The sequence below is a fragment of the Pan paniscus genome, chromosome 11, assembly GCF_029289425.2.
Source record: "Pan paniscus chromosome 11, NHGRI_mPanPan1-v2.0_pri, whole genome shotgun sequence".
In the NCBI taxonomy this organism is placed as follows: domain Eukaryota; kingdom Metazoa; phylum Chordata; class Mammalia; order Primates; family Hominidae; genus Pan; species Pan paniscus.
The window spans coordinates 67,593,491-67,614,906 of NC_073260.2; the positions used below are offsets into that span (position 1 = coordinate 67,593,491).

General features: G+C 39.5%; 1 protein-coding gene across 1 annotated transcript in view; it reads left to right on the plus strand.

The window, feature by feature from the left end:
- Window positions 1–21,416, plus strand: part of PGM5 (phosphoglucomutase 5) — a 178,406-nt gene that overhangs the window by 32,857 nt on the left and 124,133 nt on the right. Inside the window, exons 5-6 of the mRNA XM_055091871.2 lie at window positions 2,865–3,055; window positions 3,651–3,805. Coding sequence (XP_054947846.1) covers window positions 2,865–3,055; window positions 3,651–3,805 — 346 coding nt within the window. The remainder of the gene's footprint in view (window positions 1–2,864; window positions 3,056–3,650; window positions 3,806–21,416) is intronic.

A 21,416-nucleotide genomic window follows, 5' to 3' on the forward strand; every position in this document is an offset into this window, starting at 1 on the left:
TGATTAATATTTGACTGATATGGAAATCTAAGTTGGATATTATTTTTCTTCAGAAGTTTGAGGGCATTGCTCTACTGTGTTATAGCTATTATATTAAACTTGAGAAATCCAGTGCTATTTTGATTTTTAATCCATTGTCTTTCCTTTTTCTTCTCTGGAAGCTTTTAGGACCTTTGACTTATCTTCAGTGTTCCTCTGTTTTACAATAATGGATCTTAGTGTGGGACTCTATCTTTATTATATTGGACACCTGATGGACCCTTTCAGTCTGAACACTTGTGTCCTTTAATTCTGGAAAAGTTTTTGAATTACTATTTAGTAACCATTCTGGTTATTTTTACTACTGAATTGATCCTTTAATTATTCTATTTCCCCTTCTCCTCCCCAGTTTTTCATCTCTTTATTTTGTTCTACTTTCTGGGAAATTTCCTTGACTTTATCTTCCAGTCCTTTAGTTCTACCGTTATATTTTTAATTTCCCAAAACTTTTGTTTGTATGTTCCAAAGATTCTCTCTTGTAAAAACGCATCCTAGTTATGTTTCATGGATACCATATCTTTTTAAACTTAGGTTTACTGAGGTATAATTTATACACAGTAAAACTCACTCCTGGTAGGTATACAGTTTGATAAGATTTGACCAACATATACAGTCATGTAACCACTATCACAATCAAGATTGAATATTTCCATCACCCCAAAGAGTTTTTTGCAGCCCTTTGTAGTCAAACCTCTCCCCTTATCCCCAGCCCCTGGCAACCACTCATCTGCTTTCTGCCCCCATAGTTTTGCATTTTCCAGAAAATTATATAAATGGAAGCATACAATATGTCACCTTTTGCTTCAAGCTTCTTTCACTCAGCATAATAATTTTGATATACATTCTTGGTGTTGCATGTATCAGTAGTTGTTCCTTTTACTGCTGAGTACAATTTTATTGTGTTGTCGATATACCACAATTTGTTTATTCATTCACTGGTTAATGAAAATTAGATTTCTTTTTCTTCTAGTTGTTGGCTATTATAAAGAAAGATACTGTGAACATTCGTGAACAAGTCTGTATGTTTTCATTTGTCTTGGATAAACAGCTAGGAATGGGATTGCTGAGTCATATGATACGTGTATGTTTACCTTTATAAGAAATGGCCAAATCATTTTCCAAAATGCCTGTTCCATTTGCACCACTGGCAATGCATGAGGGCTCCAGTTTATCTGTATCTTCACCAATACTTGGTACTGTCAGTCTTTTCCATTTTAGCCATTCTACTCTATCTTGTTAATCTCTATTAGGATATTACTGATATATTTTAAAAAGTTTTCTTCTCCCTGTATAATTTTTGTTTCCTCCAGGTTTCTCTTTGCTTTTTGTTTATTTTCACCTCATCTCAAATACATTCCTCAAAATTTTGGTGATCCTTGGCTTTCTGGCATATTTAAGAATGAGGCACTAAAAATCTGCTGGGAGCTCTGAGCCTGCTGTGGGTCTTCTCCATGGGCCTTACTCTAAGGGCTTCTGGCTAGGCTGTTCTGTTCTTTCTTGTTGGGCTGATCATATTCCTCAGGAAAAGAACTTTCAGGTTCTTGCCTTAGCATTATCTGGCCTACAGGGAAGACAGCTTTGCTTTTTTTTCAAAATAGTATGAGCAATGTTTCTGGGTTTCAGCCTCATTGCCTGGTTTATATTGTATGTCCATCTTTGAATCAATTGCTCTGGCTAGAAGATGGAGGACGCTGATTGCGCAGACCTAGGTCACCTCCTTAGCCTTGGGGAGGTGGGATTTAGCCATACCCAGACCCCATGAACTGAGATGGGGAAGGGAGTTTTTCTCCAAAGAAATCCCAAATGCTGTATCCAGAGGAAGAGGAAATGTGTGCTGGGCAGGCACAATCAAGAGATGTTCACTATTGGAGGATTGTGTGTTGTATTGGTGGAAAATAAGTGGAAAGCAATATCTTTCAGATATTTCAGCTAGGAGGATCACATGCTGTTCCACAAATGTGCCTTATGTTCTACCTCAGGCTCTGTTCCCTTGCTCATAATGTTCCTTCGATTTAGATGGGCTTCCCACTCTAAACCCAAACACTTGCCAACTTTATATTATTCCGTCAAGTTCCACCAGAAATGCTGCTTCTTCCTTGAAGCCTTATGTGTGGTTATTGCTTCTCTGAAGCCATTGGATATAATTATTTCATCAATGTGCATTGTTTAGTCTTACCACTGCAGTCATTCATTTGCAGCTTTGACTCATCCCACTACTAGATTACAAGCCCAGGAATGTAGAAACTATGTGCTTTGCATCCCTTCAATATGATCCCTTCATTTCCTAGCAGAGCAGCTCCATATTGCATACTCCATAATGTTCATTGAACTGGAAAATACTATTCCTTGGCATGTATTTTGGTAAAATGTGCTTGTTTTTATATGCTTCGGTGGTTTATAGTGTTTAATTATATACTTGGCAGAGTCCAAATGATTGCAGAGACAAAGAACATTGCTAGAGCCCTTTAATGCTTTTGCATATATTCAGCTAAAGCTTTTAATACATGAAAAGCAACAGGCAATGAATCATTATTATGTAGCTGATTTCTTTCTGGCAACCTTTTAGAAAAATTTCAGGTGAAAAAATTTATGGAACTAGATGATTGAATACATCTTCTGTATTCCTACCACAGTAACTGGCACATAGTAGATGCTCAATAAATAGTAGTTCAAGCAAATATTGTTCTATATTGTATCTTTAAAACGATTGTAAATTTATATTTTTCTTCTGGGTTATTAAATGGTGTTTCCTGTACTATTCAGAACAAAATACTCTGGGGAGAAGGTTCTGCAAATATTTAATATTGCTGTGTATCTATTTTTAGTTATGGGACCTTATGTGAGAAAAGTTCTGTGTGATGAGCTGGGGGCCCCAGCCAATTCTGCAATAAACTGTGTTCCCCTGGAAGACTTTGGAGGGCAGCACCCTGACCCAAACCTGACATATGCAACGACTCTTCTGGAAGCAATGAAAGGAGGAGAATATGGATTTGGAGCTGCATTTGATGCTGATGGGGTAAGTAGGAAAGCTCTCTGTCTGCTGACCCTTTGATCATATAATGAGCCATGCACTCACTGGAAAGCAGAGAATTAATGAACACATCTGGAGCTAACATGTATGGGACATGTGTGCCCTAACTGGCTCTGCATCTGCCCTTCTGTTTAATGACTAAGTATTGCAATTAAATAGCGATTACTTTTCTTAGTTCCAGATTTACGTTATGGCATACAAAGGTTGTTTATTTAAAAATATATATTATTCAATAAATCTTTATTTATGGCTGGTGTTGAAAGCACCAAGTTAAGAAATCAGCTATTTCTGCAAGAACCAGTGTTCTCTATTATGTTTGGGAGAAAGAAAGAGTTAGGTATTTGGGGACTTCTAAAGCTTGAGCCACATTTCAACAGGTGGAACATATTCCTGGTGTGTCAAGATTCTGGGCCCTTGGTACTCAGAGATTTCGAAGAATGTTTCCCATGTTCTCTTTGGCCTCATTCAAGTTGTTAGATTGTTAAATATAAGATGGCAGTAAAGTGGATTGTGATGATTATGGGAATGGGCTGCTAGCAGATGCTTCTGTCCGATCATTTTTACGCATTCCTTCCTACAGGACCGTTATATGATCCTAGGCCAAAATGGCTTCTTTGTGAGCCCTTCTGACTCCCTGGCCATCATTGCTGCCAACCTCTCTTGCATTCCATATTTCCATCAGATGGGGGTCCGCGGGTTTGGGAGGAGTATGCCAACCAGCATGGCCCTGGACAGGTAAGCAAGGATGTCACCGTGAAAAACTTTATGGTAGACCTTTGGCGTCGATGTCTCCTTTGTTGGTTGCTGGTGCTTATTCTCCCCTGCTCCATTTGGGAATGCGTTGAAAGCATGGGAATACGGTAGAGTGTACTGGGTAGAAGCTGGAGAATCAGGTGGCCTGAGCTTAATTCTTGGTTCTGCCACTTACTAGCTGTGGGAATTTAGGCTTATTTAGTCTCTGTGCCTCAGTTTTCTTATCTGTAAAATGTGGATAATAATAATGGTATCTTTATATGGATTGTCATGAAGTATAAATGAGGTGCTTCATGTAGAACATTTAACATGGTGCCTGGTACATAGTAAATACTACATAAATGTTTAGCAACAGAACTTATTAACCTGAAAGTGTGTATGTATAAGTGAGGGAAAAAAGCATGGGTTTTGAGGTCAGATTATATTATGTTCAAATGCTAACTTATAGCCTTATTAGCGCTGTACAAATAGAAAAATGATACTTCATAGGTTTATTGTAAGAATGAAACGAGACAGTGCATGGAAAATACCCAACAAGAGATTCACTCAGTAGGGCTCTAACTAACCCTATTAAGTTTCATTCTTCTTGCTCTATCCATCCCTCTTGTCTATCACCCTATATTATAAAACATTGAATTTCAGAGTCTGACATTTTCAACCAGCACATGTTATTATAGAAACAGTGTATGTGCCTGGTGGAAAGTTAGAAAACACAAATAAGAGAATGTAAATATCATATCCCCTACCTTGGGTTACCTATGTTAATAGAAAAACTTATATTCCTTACTGTATCTCTTTCTATACATATACATTATATGCATATAATTAAAATACATAATATAATATACATAATATATATACATATATAATTTATTTGCCTGTGATAATACCAAAGACATCAAAAAGTACATTGCTTGTAACCTGCTTTTTCTTTTCCATCAACAACTGCCAACTACCAATTAACAAATTTTGGCCGGGCGTGGCGACTCACACCTATAATCCTAGAGCTTTGAGTGGCTGAGGTGGGAGGATCACTTGAGGCCAGGAATTCAAGACCAGCCTGGGCAATAGAGCAAAACCCTGTCTCTACAAAAAATTTTCTTTAATCAACCAGGTGTAGTGGCATGTTCCTGTAGTCCCACACCAAATGTTGATTAGGATAGGAAGCAACCAGAACTTTCATACATTGCAAACAACAGTGTAGAATGGAAGACAGTTTGGCAGTTTCTTGTAAAATGGAGCCTACAGCTGACCAACATTCCATTCCTAAATATTTACCCAAAAATAATGGAGATGTGTCCACAAAAGACCTGTATAATAATATACATAGTTGCATGATTCATAATAGCTAATAACTGGAAACAATACAAATGTCCATCAACAGGAGATTGCAAAAATAAATTGTGATATATTTATATATTCGTATACTACACAATAACAAGAAGGAATGAAATACTGACACATGCAGTGGGTGTGGATGAATAAAAAAAATTAAATGATAAAAAGCCAGTAACAAACAAATACATAATATATAATTCCATTTCTGTGAAGTTTCAGAACAGGTAAACATATATGTGGCAATAGAAATTATTACAATGTTACTGTATGAGGGATAGGAAGAAGGCACCGGGAAACATTCTGAGGTGACGGGAATGTTCTGTGTCTTAATCTGGGTGGTGGTTACATGGATGTACACACTTTTCAAAACTCATTGAATTGTACCCATAAGATGCATTTCACTGTATATAAATTTTACCTTATGAATGAATCAACACCATGAAAAAATAGCCACAAAATCCAGAAGATGAGATTCTATGGGACAAATTAGCTAGGTATGACACATGCCTGTAATCCCAGCTACTTGGGAGGCTGAGGCAGGAAAATCGCTTGAACCCAGGAGACAGAGGTTGCAGTGAGCCGATACCATGCCATTGCACTCCAGCCTGGGCAACAAGAGAACAAGAGTGAAACTCTGTCTCAAAAAAAAAAAAAAAAAATACTGAAGGGCCATAACACGTGGTTCTAAATGAGATACTACATTGGGCAAACCATTCAAAAAAGACATTCTGGAGACACTGAGGGAAAATTTCAGTATGATCTTAGTTTCAGATGACATAAAAATTATTTCTTTGTTTATTTTAGAGAAAGGGTCTCACTCTGTTGCCCAGGCTGGAGTGCAGTGGTACGATCATAGTTCACTGTAACCTTCAACTGCTGGGCTGAAGCAATCCTCCCAACTCAGCCTCCTGAGTAGCTAGGACTACACATGCACCATCATACCCAGTTAATTTTAAAAACATTTTTTGTAGAAATGAGATCTTGCTATGTTGCCTAGGCTGGTCTCAAATTCCTGGCCTGAAGTGATCCCCCTGCTTCAGCCTCCCAAAGTGCTGGGATTATGGGTATGAGCCACTGAACCTGGCTACTTTTAATCTTCTTACTAGTATCTTTTGATGAGCAGAAGTTTTAAATTTTGATGAAGTCTAGTTTATTTTTCTTATAATTAATGGATTATATGATTATTATATATGTCTTTGTCAACTACAAGAAATTTTTGCTTCCTCCAAGGTCAGAGAGATATTTTCTCTATATTTTCTTCTAGAGTCATTGCAGTTTCAACTTTTACATTTATGTCTAGAATGATTTTGAATTAATTTTTGAGCACGGTATAAGGTGGGGTCGAGGTTCACTTATTTCCCTTATCCAGTTTTTCCAATCCCATTTTTAAAAAAGAATTTTCTTTCCCCTGAATAGCCTTGGCACCATTATTAAAAATCTGTTGACCATATATATGTAGATCTATTTCAGGATTCTCTATTCTATACCACTGATCCATTTGTTGATTCGTATGTAAATATTACACTGAAATTAGGTGAGCTTCCCAACACGTTTTTCTTCTTTGTCAAATTAAAGGGAAATTATATATTCTAGGTCCTCTGCGTTTTATGTCATTTTAGAACCAACATCTCAATTTCTACCAAAGCCTACTGGGATTTTGATTGGGATTATGTTGAATCTATAGAGCCATTTGGGGAGAATAGTATTTTAATAATCTTGAATCTTCCAATCCATGAATGTGGTATATCTCTCTATTTAGGTTTTCTTTCATTTCTCTTACATGTATTTCATAATTTTTAATGTAGAGATCTTATACAATTTTTGTTAAATTTATTTCTGAGTATTTTCTTTATTTTGACGCTATTATGAAAGTTTTATGAATTTAATTTTCCAATTATTTGCTGCTGGTGCTTTTTTGTAAATTGACCTTGTATTCTTCACTAGAGGGGAGAAGAATCACCTACCTTTTGGATGCCTCCCACTCTACTTGTCTCCCTGAGGTGATATGGACCTTAAGTCCACGATGGTGAACTAAACTCAGTTTAAAATTCTTGCCTAGCAGCACCAAAGAGTGGTATGTGATTCCATATTTTCTCCCATTTACCTTTGCCTACACCCTTCCTTTAAAAAAAAAAGACTCCGTAGAATTGTAGGGAACAAAGCAAAAATGGGACCATTTCTAGAAATTGAGAACTCAGAGTCATATAGGATCCTGAGTGATATGTAGGGTATTTAATAATATGGGAGTATATTTAACCCTTCCACTTATACAGAATCTTATAATTTAGAAATAATTTGTAACATATCAACTCACTTGATCTTTGCAATAATCTTATGAGGTAATTGAGATAGGCATTATTCTCCTCATATTAAAGATGTTGAACCAATGATCAGAGAGCTTAAGTGACTTGTACAAGGTCACACAGTGAATTAGAAATTGAGTCAGGATTTGAAACTAGGTCTTCTGATAATAGGGTACTACTGTATCTGCCCAATAATTATAATTGGATCAAAAGGGTCCCTGATAAACCAGTTGAGAATATTGTCCCCTGTGGGCTAGCAAATAACTTTCCAAACCATGGCTAGGGGAGGCTGGTTTTACTCTGACAACAAAAACCATTTGTCCTTGTTTCTTGTGGAAATTTCCCAGTAGTTCTTGATTTCACTTTACCCCTCCTTCTCAATAAATCTCTGTTTCAGTCAGAAACCAGAGGCCTTGCTTAGAAATTTCACAAAGGACCTGTTCTGATATGTAAGTGACCATTTAAAAGGATTATTCATGCTTGCTGGTTGGGAATCAGAATTCTGTGGGGCTCTGACGTGGTGATTTGTTCTGGGTATTTGATCTGTTGTGTAGGTCCCAGGTGGATTCTCATGATGGACACTTTATAAGCTTCTTTCTTCCTAGGTAAAATCAATGCAGCTTCAATATTTCGACCTTGACAGTGGTTTCCCATATAGCTTATTTTTTCTTTAATTAGTAAAATTATAGGAATGTGCCCATAAATGCCAGGCCCTGGAATAATAACAACTGAGGATGCAGTTGAGATCCATTAAATGACACACTTGCCTAAACTCCTGGGATTCCAGAATAAGGGGAGGCCTGTACCCTTGAGGCTGATGAATTATTCAGACAAACTTTCATTGTTCACAGATAATTGTGGCTCCCCAAGGGAAGATTTTCAGTGTCTTTAATTTCTACTCTTACAGTGTCACTAAAACAAGGATTCCATTTAGCCCAGAATAATACAGTTTCAGCCTTGAAAATGGCATTCTTTTGGGGCTTTGTCATTCTGAATGTGTCTGATTTGTGGTTGCAGATGAATCTGTGTTGCTGAAACATTTTGGTTCAAATGATTTCAGAAGTAAAACACATTGAAAGTATGTTTGTGGCCTGAGGTCCGTCTCCACCCCATGTAGAGGTATTGAATAATCCTTTGTGTCATCATCCTTCAATAATATTTATGAAGCACCCATCTGTGCTTGGGTCTGTGCCAAATTCTGTGCAAAACAAGGCAAACACACACAGCCTGAAGCCCTATTCACTAGACATATTTACAGTCTCAAACACGGCTAGCATCCTTGAATACATCCCAAGAAGCCAGATCTAAAAAGTATGTTTTGACTATGAAAAAGGCCATCCAAGATCCACCACCCATAAATAGGGTGGTGAATGGATTAGTGCTCATCTACCCTCTATTTGCTCTTATGCCACCCCTATGGTTCACCATTTATCCACTCAAGAAATATTTATTAAGGACCTCCTATGTCCTAGACATGGTCCCCATGGCGGTGCTTTCAGTCTAATGGGGAAGACAAAGAATAACAAGTAAGGGAAACATACAGAAACACAAATTGTAACACAGGCTAGTGGAAATGAACTTGATGCAGTATTCATTGGTGGGCATCGAGCATCTTGCTTAGATAGGAGATCCAGGGAAGGACTCTTGGAGGAGATTAGGCATAGGACCAAAGATCAGAAACAGGTATCTGGACCTGACTGTGATGCTGGGATTACAAATGACACCCACACATGTGAAAACACTTATTCCTCAGAAGGTAGTCTACAGCTATTTGTTGCCAATCCCCAATCTAAAATATGTACTATAGCTTTATCTTGAACATACTCAGCTGATCGTTGGAATCCAGACAGTGTTAATCCTGCAAGTATGCAAGTATCTACTGATCTCTGGTGATCTCGATTCTTACCACATCCTTTAGATCTGTGCTGTTTCATCTCCCAGATCAGTCATGATGGATGACAGTGGTGGAAGAGATAGTGATGTGAGCTCATATGTAATTACTCAGTCTCCCATACATTGCTTCTGCTATAGAATGATGGGAATTATTTTTCTTTAGCAGATAAATATGTTCAAATGTAACCTATATTAACATAAAAGAAAAAAAGAAGAAAGCCCTTTATCCTGTAAGTTGTTGCCCTGAAACTCTGTATAGCTGATTCAGTTAGGATCAAGGCAGGAAAGAGATGGCACCCTCAAAAAGGTCTTACTAAAGAGAATTTAGTAATTGTAACTTAATAACCTGGTCTAAGGAATGGATGAGGTTAAGGAAACCAAAAAACACAAGAAGGAATGGGGAGGTACCTTAGCATCAGCAATAGCAGGAAGCTGTTAACACCCCTAGGACTAAGAAGGGTCCAGGGGAGAGGTCAGGGTGACCACAGCCTAGTGAGGTCTGGAGTTGTGAAAAGTGGGCTGTCAGACAAGAGCTGAACTTGGCAGGGGGGAGAAATGCCCCAACTTGTCTCTTCTCACCCTCCAACCTCCTGCTGGTGCCTCCTATAACCAAACTGCACTGGAAGCCAGAGGGCAGCCTATGGAGTTCTGCCTCCTGGGGAAGAGAACAGGGCATTTGATGAAGTGGGGACTTTGGGGTAGAAGGGGACAAAAAGCCACCAGCATAAATAACACAATGGCCCATCTTTTTGCTTATTTCTACTTGCTTATCTCCTAGTCTCACCCTCTTCCCTCTTTTTTGGACCTCAGGCATAGAGAGTCGAGTTAATCATACTCATCATTGAACAATCCTTTAATAATTGGTCTGATTGAAGGCTCATTTCTTATTACTTTAAAAATGATAATGCATTTCTTTTCTCTCTGTTTGACTGCCCCACCATAGACAACCACAAAAAATGTGTTTATTGGGTATTGTGTATATATTTTTTGCATATATTTTTACTTAATGTGACTAGTACTATATAAGAGATTGTATTTGATTTCTTACCTTTTTTTCCACTAAAGACCACACTTTAAGATCCTCTTGATGGCTGTACATCCATCTAGGATGTTGCTTCAAACTGCTGCTTATTTGTCCATGAGTGCATCCATGATATTTTGCCCTTGATTCCCTCAGCAATGAACACTCAGACTGCTTCTCACTTCCTATCACAGTGAATACTGCTGCACAGGCACCTGTGGATATGTGTAAGAATCTCTTCAACACGTGTATTCAGAAGCAGAATTATTGGGCCAGAGGGGGTGTCTATACTTAATTTAGTCAATTTTAACCAAATACTGTCAGATTGCACTCCAGAATGCCCATCTCTTGCCTGCTTCTCCAACCAGTCTCTAAGTTCCTGCATCTTCAAATCCAGGCCAACACTTCATGTTGTCTAACTTTCTAATTTTTATCCAGTAGACTAGATAGAGAGTAACATACCATTGCAATTTTCATTTTTCATGTCTCACATTACTAATGAGCTTAAGCATCTCTTCATATGCTTGAGAAATTTGGGAGTTTCCTTTTCTATTAATTGCCTATTCCTGTCCTTTGACCATTTTTTTTTTTTCTATTTAGGGTTCTTCTTTTTAGTCTGATGAATTTGCGGAAGTTCCTTGGATGATCTAGATACTAGACCCGTTGTCAGTTTTAGGCACTTCTAATTTTCATCTTTTATCTTTAGACAAAATTTTACTCCTGAGTTCGATAGCCAAATTGATATCAGTAGACAGATCTGTTATAGACAACTCAAATTTAACATGTATAAATAGCAACTTTTCTAATTTTTCCTGAAAATTGTTTTTCCTGTGTTTAGTCTCTGCATGAGTCACCTATTATCTAAATAATAAACCTTGGAATAATCCCTCATTCGAGATGTACCACTAATCACTGGGTTTTGTTAGAAGGATCCCTTAAATGTTTTTAAATCGTTATTTCTTCTCCATTCCTACATTTCCTTTTCTACTTTATGTTCTCATTATCTTTTGCTTGGACTATTGTAATAGTCAATAAACTGTTCCCACTTCCTCTAGACTTCCTCTTCTTCATTTCCTCTTCTGTACTGTCCCAAGGGCAGTTGTTCTAAAGCAGAAAGTCACACATTTTCTTCCCTTGTTTAAAATGGGTTGGTGGGATTTGAATGCCTGTAGGAGATTCCGTCTCCTGATTATACAACATGCATAATCTCCTGATTATAGAACACGCATAATCTCCTGATTATGAACACTTCACTCCTGCAGACATTCTTATCCTACACTCTAAACATGTCATGCTGCTTACAGTTCCCCAAATTCGATGCCCTCACATTTCTGTGCCTTTGCATGCACTTCTGTCCCTGAAATGTATTCCCTTTGCCCCACCTCATTCCACTTTGTTCTTCTTTATCTTTTATGGCTTGAGTCAAGCATCCCCTTCTCAGTAAGTCCTTTGATACCATGTTCCCTCCACCCCAACAGATATTTCAAAAAGTTAACTACTATGAGCTATCAACATGCTTCTTTTGACTTTTGTACAAAGAGACATCTGGTGATACTATCTGTTGATTGCAAAGAAAAATATACCCGACTAATAAGAAGAAAATGAATGGTGCATAATGACCCAATCTCCTTTGGATATTATAAAACTATGCCTGATTTGTGGTTTTCATTTACATTTAGGTGAGTTTGTAATGAGTTGGATTTTTAGTAATCATATGTGGGTACTGACGCTCTTAGCAAATACAGCTTAATCAATGTGAGATGAAAGGAAGCAACTGCATTGTAGTTATTTCCTAGTCGATAATGAAAAACTCCCCACAGCCTGAACTTAAGCACAAGGTTGTTTATTCCTTGCCCTGGCAAATTGAATGAGGACTGGATTCATTACCAAGGCATTTACAAGACGCATAAGGTGGCCTTCCTTTATGGTTTGTGTGTTGACCTACTGGAAAGGATGCTGAGACTGGTTCAAGTCTGTAATTATGTGTTTCTAAGAGTTGATGTCTAATGGGAAAGTGATCTCAGGCCTGTAGTTAGTAAAAAGCATTTAGGTATTAACTGGCTAGAGTGAGAGGAATAAATTGTTAACACTTAAGACTATAAACTGTAGGAGATTTGGAGATAATGGTTAAATCCTCTTGGAAATGCTGGATGCATCATCTTTTATTCAATTTTTCTGAGCCATCTTGGGTTTCTGCTATCTGAGTTAGTCAGAAAAACACTTAGATGAATGTTAAGTAACCCAAGTGCTAAAATATATAGTCGTCATCACTCTCCCATGAGAACTGAAAGACGAACCTTTTTTGGAAGTCAGCTCTCTTTTATCTGCTGTGTTTGTGAGGACTCTTTGATACTCAGATTCTGTCTCGGGAAGGGCATTGTCATTATTTAGGGTGTCCAGCAGCCTATTTTCAGCCCTCCCACCGATGTGGCCCTTCTTGGTCTAAACAAGTCACTTTGACCAGTGGTGGATGGATCCAATACTGAAAGAAGCTCCTTAGAATCACCCTGTCTGATTAGGGATTCAAGGCTACTTTAAACTGGGGTTTCAATGCCATCCAGTCTCAGTGCCACCCAGTCTCAAACATGTGGCATGCTGTTGTTCTCCAACGGGAATGTTAACTTCATGGCCTGCCTTTGTAATCTCAATTTTGGTCTTCCAAGGCTACATTTGGTTAAATAACCTCTCTTTTTTATTCCTTGTGACTTAAAATATTTATTCAATTTAAAAATCAATCCCATTGATTACTGCAAAGAGGCATGAGGTATATGTTTTGAGCTGATAAAAATGTTCCATATCTTGATTACAGTGGTAGTTACACAGCTATATATATGTGTGTGTGTGTGTGTGTGTGTGTGTATATATATATATATTTGTCAAGGCTCATGAAACTGTACACTTAGAAGTGATGAATTTTGGCTGGGCGCGGTGGCTCACGCCTGTAATCCCAGCACTTTGGGAGGCTGAGGCAGGAGGATCACTTGAGGTCAGGAGTTCAAGACCAGCCTGGCTAACATGGCGAAGCCCCTGTCTCTACTAAAAATGCAAAAATTAGCTGGGTGTGGTGACGCAGGCTTGTAATCCCAGCTACTTGGGAGGCTGAGGCATGAGAATCACTTAAACCTGGGAGGCAGAGCTTGCAGTGAGCTAAGATCCTGCCACTGCACTCCAGCCTGGGTGACAGAGTGAGACTCCTTCTCAAAAAAATAAAAAAAGAAGTAATGAATTTTATTTCATATAAACTATACCTTGATAAAGGTGATAAAAATAATCAAACTCTATTTATTTAAAAATAAAGCATCTCTCTTGGAACTTCTTTTCTGACTAGGGGCAAGAATCATTGCTCTCTTTGAATGACTCTAGTTCCCAGCATAGAGGTTTGTATTTACTAGACCACCAATAAACATTGGTTAGGTTCAGGTGAGTTGAATTGTCTCTGGAATCACTGTTTACTGCTTTCCTTTTTGTTTGAACCAGGACATAAATATATGGCCTGCAATCTTGTCTTTGGAAAAGACATAACTTACAGAGTTGGAGGTTCTCAGATATCAGTCATCAGTCAAATTTATTGGTGATATAAAAGATATAAGGAAGGTAGTTTAGCCTGGCCTAACTCTCAATCATATGCTTTGTGAAGCCACCAGAGAAGTTTGGTGCTTGACAATGTTTTAAAATGAAGGAGGATAATGTTAAGTCATCTTAGGCCTGAAGGTACTTCTGGAGTGAAAGAGCATTGCAGTTCTTGTGTGTGCTTTATATTTCAAAATGTATTTTGTAGCTCTCCCCACCAAAAAAGTCTTAAAATGGATTTCAGCTTCAACTTTCTAGGGTAGTGTTGAGCTGGGTCTATTGAAATACTGCTTAAATGCTTGCTAAATATCACTGATTTCACTTTACCTGTCATTCTGAGGGAAAGATAGTATCTAAGATAGATGTGCAGGGTGAATCAAGATGCTGCCTGAAAGTTTTGTGTGCTCAGGAAAGCATTTTTATTTACAAGTGAACTCTATTACAGCAGAGATCCCCAACCCCAGGCCACATAGCAGGTGAGTGAGCATTACTGCATGAGTGCCACCTCCTGTCAGATCGGTGGCAGCATTAGATTCTCATAGGAGAGCAAATCCTACTGTGAACTGTGCATGTGAGGAGTCCAGGTTGCAGGCTCCTTGTGAGAATCTAATTCCTGATGATCTGTCACTGTCTCCCATCATCTCCAGATGGGAACAATCTAGTTTCAGGAAAACAAGCTCAGGGCTCCCACTGATTCTACATTATGGTGTGTTGTATAATTATTTCAGTATATATTACAGCATAATAATAATAGAAATAAAGTGCACAATAAATGGAATGTTCTCGAATCATCCCCAAATCATCCTCCTCCCCCAGTCTGTGGAAAAATTGTCTTCCACAAAACCGGTCCCTGGTGCCAAAAAGGTTGGGGACCACTATGTTATATAGTATGTTGTTTGATTGTCATACAAACCTTCAGAAGTATTTGAGGCAGGCACTATTATTGACATTGTATTTACAGAAAAATATGATGATGAGACATTAAGTAATTGCCCAAGGTCACACAGAATAAATTAGTCAATATTGGTACCAGATTATCTGGCTCAAGCCTCATAATCTCTTCACTATTCCTTATTTGTGAGGGCAGGAAAAGTTCTGATTATACTCCGAGTGAAAGTCATTCGTGTGGGTTGGTGTGGGGGTAGGGGTGGGGGTAGGGAGAGAGACCTGTATTACCCCCAAGGTGGTAGATGACATCAGATAAGCAGAATTAATTTCAACCCAATACGTCTGTAATTTTGACGTTGAATATCACTACTGTTTAGTAAAACTCTGAAAGAAGCAGTCCTGACTTTAACTTAAGACTTCCAGGAAAATGTTGACCGTAGTTCAAGGTAAGGTTGGAAATTTACATCTTTGCCTCAGGATCTGCTTGAAGATCATCAGCAACAGCTGCACTAAAAAGTATGTATTAGGCTTCGGCAGCTTTTCTCCCTTATATTCTGGGTAAAGTGGGTTAAGCAGGTATGATTCCTTCTAGAGGTTGTTTTGTTTTGTTTTGTTTTGGAGATGAAGTCTTGCTGTGTTGCCCAGGCTGGAGTGCAGTGGTGCAGTCTCAGCTCACTGCAACCTCTGCCTCCTGGGTTGAAGCAATTCTCATGCCTCAGCCTCTCGAGTAGCTGGGATTACAGGCACGTGACACAATTTTTTTTGTATTTTTACTAGAGACAGGGTTTTGCCATGTTGGCCAGGCTGGTTTTTAACTCCTGGCCTCAAGTGATCCACCCACCTTGGCCTCCCAAAGTGCTGGGATTAGAGGTGTGAGCTACTGCACCCTGCCTAAGTTTTAAATCTGAGATAGACAACACTGATGACCAGAAACATAAAAGATCTCAATTAAGTACAATGAGATCCTCTAGTAAGTAATGTGTTAAAAATTGGATATGAGATGCCCGAGCCTAGGAAAAAATGAAAACAAATCTTGTCAGCCCTATCTATATGCCCTACACAGGTGAGGGTGGAATCCAGACCTGGGAATCCAGTCATCTCATCTCTGATCAAGTTGCTGCCTGACGATTAAATTTGTCATTTGGAGTTCCAAGTTCTTTTAGAGTCCCTGATGGCATTGGTGATTTATATTCTGGCATGAGGGAAAACTCCTTGTAAGTTGATGCCTGTATTTAAGAATGCAAGATCCACCAGGACTCACAGAGAGATCATATCACTTGGGATCTTTGTGCAGCAAATTAGAGAAAACTAGCTGAAATGGGGCCTAAATAGCAAAAGGAATGTGTTGGCCCACATAACTGAAGTAGATTGGCCTCAGGTGAACCATGATCCAGCAGCTCACATGATACTACCATTTGACCTGGTATTCCCTCTTGTCTGCTTTGCCTTAGATGGTATCACTCTTATCCCTAGGCTCTGAGCCTCTGACTTTCTGGTCCAGGTAGCAAGTGTCTGCAGGATTTCTAGACCCCATGCTCTTACACCAGCTTGTCTATGAAGATGGAAGACAAAGCTTTTCTTTCCAAGAAGAAACTGAAAACATCAACTCAAGTCTTGACTTTGGTTGGGGTTTGTACTTTCTCTGACTCATTGATTCTCTGGGACTATAGAAGATGGATAGACTGACAGTCTTAAGCCTCCTTCCCCTCATTAGGTAGAGCTAGGAGGAGGGTCATTCCTTCCCAAACTAAATGACTAAGAATGGATACATTTGTCCTCCAAAGCAAGATCTTTCTTTTTTCCTTCCAGAAAGAGTAACTGCAGTAATTAGGACCCAATTGATGGCAAAGGGGTATGATCTAGGTGAGTCCATTGGGGTGCAGTTCTGGAGGGGGAATTCAGGACCTTCTTCTTACCTCCTCCTACCCCTGCAAATACTCTGAGACTCACTAATAACTGACAGTGGTATTCAAATTGGAACAGTGGTTCTTGCCTCTGACCTTTGCATGTGCTCAAGTAGTCAACTGTCCTTCTTTCTCATCCTCTCCTCTTTATCCCTTTCTTCCTTCTTCCCACCCTTTCCCTCCATCTCTATTCCTCCCTCCTTCCCTTCGCTTCTCCTTCCCTTCTCCTTCCCTTCTCCCTCCTTCCTTCCTTCCTTCTTTTCTTATCTTCCCTTCCTCCCCACCTTGCCTACCTCTCACATTTCCATTTTCCAAAAACCTTTTTTAGCCCCTTTTGTGTGCCAAGCACACTGCATGGTACTGGATATTCCTGATGGAGCTCATCTTCCCTTCCATGTTCCCTTTCCTTTAGCAAACTTCAGTGCCAACAAAATGTGTTAATATTCTCTGTGTAAGGTGTTCTGCTAGATTCAGGGAGGTCCATGGCTTCAGCGTGAATCTCAAGGATAGAGCTGGGGAGTGTTTTTAAATCATGATGACATTGTTCATAAAGATTGTCTCACACAGATTCTACTACCTATATTTTGGGGTGGGAGGGAGAGACAGGGAATGTAGTTTAAGAAAAGCAAGCATTTATGTCTGCCAGTGTACTCAAATGAGCTCATGTACGAAGTGGGACATGGAACTCGCTGACCTTTATTGGCCTCTGCATTCAGACTACCTGGGGTTGAATTCTAACTCCTCTGCCTTCTGACTTTATGACCTTGGGCTGTTTACCTAACTTCTCAGGGTGTCTTAGTCTATTTTTGGTTTCTTATAACAGAATACCTGAAACTTGGTAATTTATGAAGAAAAGGAATTCATTTCTTACAGTTATGGAGGCTGAGAAGTCCAAGGTCCAGGGGCATAACAGGTGAGAGCCTTCTTGCTGGCAAGGACTCTGCAGAGTCCCAAGGTAGCACAGGGGGTGAGGGGGCTGAGCATGCTAGCTCAGGTCTCTCTTCCTCCTCTTATAAAGCCACCAGACCCACTCCCATGGTAACTCATTAATCCACTAATCCATGAATGAGTTAATCCATTCATGAGGTCAGAGTCCTCATGACCCAATCCCTTCTTAAAGCCCCCACCTCTCGATACTGCCACACTAGGGATGAAGTTTCAACAGAAATTTTGAAGGGGATAAACATTCAAACCATAGCACAGGGTCTTGTACTGATGATTAAATTAGGACATATATATATATATATAGTGCTTAGAGCAGTGCCAGTCCACAGTATGCGTTCAATGAAGTTAGCTATTATTGTCATGGCGATGGGGCTTTATGGATAAGAGAGTGAAGCATAGGCAGTGGATTCTCATGAGTAGTCTCCCGTGCTTCCACATTAAGGACTAAATGTTGGCCAGTGGCTGTGCTCAGGCCCCGTCTTCCACATGTGGATGCTAGTGAGGCAGGGGTGCTTTCTTGCTGTGTATATTCACATTTCAGAGTCCCTCAGAGCTTCCAGAGGACTCTGCTGTGTGAACCTCACATATCTCTATTTTATAGTTTTTCAGATTACTTTGTAAATAATTATTGTTAATTTTCTTTAGCTTTTTAAAAATATGTATTAATATATTGAGCCTTTCAGTTAGTGACCTAGGAATAGACCTACGTTTTTTTGGGGTGGGGAAGGGGTCTGTCTGTTGCCTAGGCTGGAGGGCAGTGGCACAATCACAGCTCACTACAATGAACTTCCAGGCTCAAGTGATCCTCCCACCTCAGCCTCCCAAGTAGCTGGGAACACAGACATGCACCACCCTACCTGGCTAATTTTTTATTTTTATTTTTTGTAGAGACAAGGTCTCACTACACTGCCTAGGCTGGTCTCAAACTCCTGGACTCAAGCAATCCTCCTGCCTCGGCCTCTCAAAGTGCTGGGATTATAGGCATGAGCCACCATGCCCAGCCCCTATTGCCTTTTGATCCGTACTTTTTGATTAATATCCTCTAAAACACATGAAAATTCATTGTTCCCTCTGTTAGGTGCTCCCATAGAACACATATAGGACCCTAGAAGTCCCATCTCTTTAGAAAAATTATCTTTCTGGGAAAATACACAGTTTCTTTTATAACACATCTGTGTCTCTGTATGCTGGCCAAAAGCCTCAAACCCCCAAACAGACCTGAAATGTTTATCCCTACCACTACTTCTGATAATAGGGGTTTGACTTTGTATTGCCCACACATCCCATTAAAACATATAATGTGATTTGTGTGCATATTGTGAGCATTTGTTCATTTTATAACCTGTTTAGTAGTTCAGCCAAAAGCAACAAAAGTGAAATAAGAGAAACATCCTGAGCAAAAGAATTGCTCTTTGATATAACTGTGCACTGGCATGAGAGGACAGAGGAGAGATTTGTGAAAGTGGACTCCTTTGTTACTAATATAACACCGGCTACTTTCTTTAACAATTAACATCTCAACCCCAATTTATCATTATTATGGCTGTTTTTTTGCTTTCATAATGACTTCAGAAAAATTCATAACATCATCTGGAGTCCCTTTATCTGCAAAGCCATTAGTCAATTTCACTGGTACTCTAGGGAGAGACTTGGGAAGTGAAAGGTGGACATTTCCCCCCAGATGGGGTTTCTTTACATGACTCTTATCAAATCAGGTGGATGTTAGGAGCATGAGAAATGTGAGCATGAAGAAATGTGAAATGTGAGATTTGGATAAGGTCGTTTGGATTTAAAGAGGAAATTTCCATCAAGGGCCAACTCCTAGAGGAGATCACAGAGCAGAGGCTGGGGTGTGGCTGCAGGTAGGCATGCCATTGAGCCAAGGTGGGCTGACTCGAGGAAGAGCTCAAGCAGATGCTTTAGAACAAAGCATAAATGTCTTCTTTTGAGAAGTGTCTGTTCATGTCCTTCACCCACTTTTTGATGGGGTTGTTTGTTTTTTTCTTGTAAATTTGTTTGAGTTCATTGTAGACTCTGGATATTAGCCCTTTGTCAGATGAGTAGGTTGCGAAAATTTTCTCCCATTTTGTAGGTTGCCTGTTCACTCTGATGGTAGTTTCTTTTGCTGTGCAGAAGCTCTTTAGTTGAATTAGATCCCATTTGTCAATTTTGGCTTTTGTTGCCATTGCTTTTGGTGTTTTAGACATGAAGTCCTTGCCCAGGCCTATGTCCTGAATGGTAATGCCTAGGTTTTCTTCTAGGGTTTTTATGGTTTTAGGTCTGACGTTTAAGTCTTTAATCCATCTTGAATTGATTTTTGTATAAGGTGTAAGGAAGGGATCCAGTTTCAGCTTTCTACATATGGCTAGCCAGTTTTCCCAGCACCATTTATTAAATAGGGAATCCTTTCCCCATTGCTTGTTTTTCTCAGGTTTGTCAAAGATCAGATAGTTGTAGACATGCAGCATTATTTCTGAGGGCTCTGTTCTGTTCCATTGATCTATATCTCTGTTTTGGTACCAGTACCATGCTGTTTTGGTTACTGTAGCCTTGCAGTATAGTTTGAAGTCAGGTAGTGTGATGCCTCCAGCTTTGTTCTTTTGGCTTAGGATTGACTTGGCGATGCGGGCTCTTTTTTGGTTCCATATGAACTTTAAAGTAGACATTTATGCAGCCAAAAAACACATGAAAAAATGCTCATCATCACTGGCCATCAGAGAAATGCAAATCAAAACCACAATGAGATACCATCTCACACCAGTTAGAATAGCAATCATTAAAAAGTCAGGAAACAACAGGTGCTGGAGAGGATGTGGAGAAATAGGAACACTTTTACACTGTTGGTGGGACTGTAAACTAGTTCAACCATTGTGGAAGTCAGTGTGGCGATTCCTCAGGGATCTAGAACTAGAAATACCATTTGACCCAGCCATCCCATTACTGGGTATATACCCAAAGGACTATAAATCATGCTGCTATAAAGACACATGCACACGTATGTTTATTGCGGCATTATTCACAATAGCAAAGACTTGGAACCAACCCAAATGTCCAACAATGATAGACTGGATTAAGAAAATGTGGCACATATACACCATGGAATACTATGCAGCCATAAAAAATGATGAGTTCATGACCTTTGTAGGGACATGGATGAAATTGGAAATCATCATTCTCAGTAAACTATCGCAAGAACAAAAAACCAAACACTGCATGTTCACACTCATAGGTGGAAATTGAACAATGAGAACACATGGACAGAGGAAGGGGAACATCACACTCTGGGGACTGTTGTGGGGTGGGGGGAGGGGGGAGGGATAGCATTGGGAGATATACCTAATGCTAGATGACGAGTTAGTGGGTGCAGCACACCAGCATGGCACATGTATACATATGTAACTAACCTGCACAATGTGCATATGTACCCTAAAACTTAAAGTATGAAAAAAAAAAAAACAAAGCAAAAAAATGTGAGTGTGTGACTGAGGTGGTACGTCTGACTTCGCCACTGATTCTCATCACTTCTCAGGGCCTCGCTTTCCCCATCTAGAAGGGCTGGGATAGTGGCTGTTCTGCAAAGAGCCCCCAGGGGCCACATTGCGTCTAGCTCATAGCTCTGCCTCCCTAGTAGGATGCAGCCCTTGTCCTCAGGGTTCCAGGCAGTGGGAGCTCCGGCCACCATGCCCATATTTAGGCAGCAACTAGAGAGAGGATGAAGAAGAAGGGCAAAG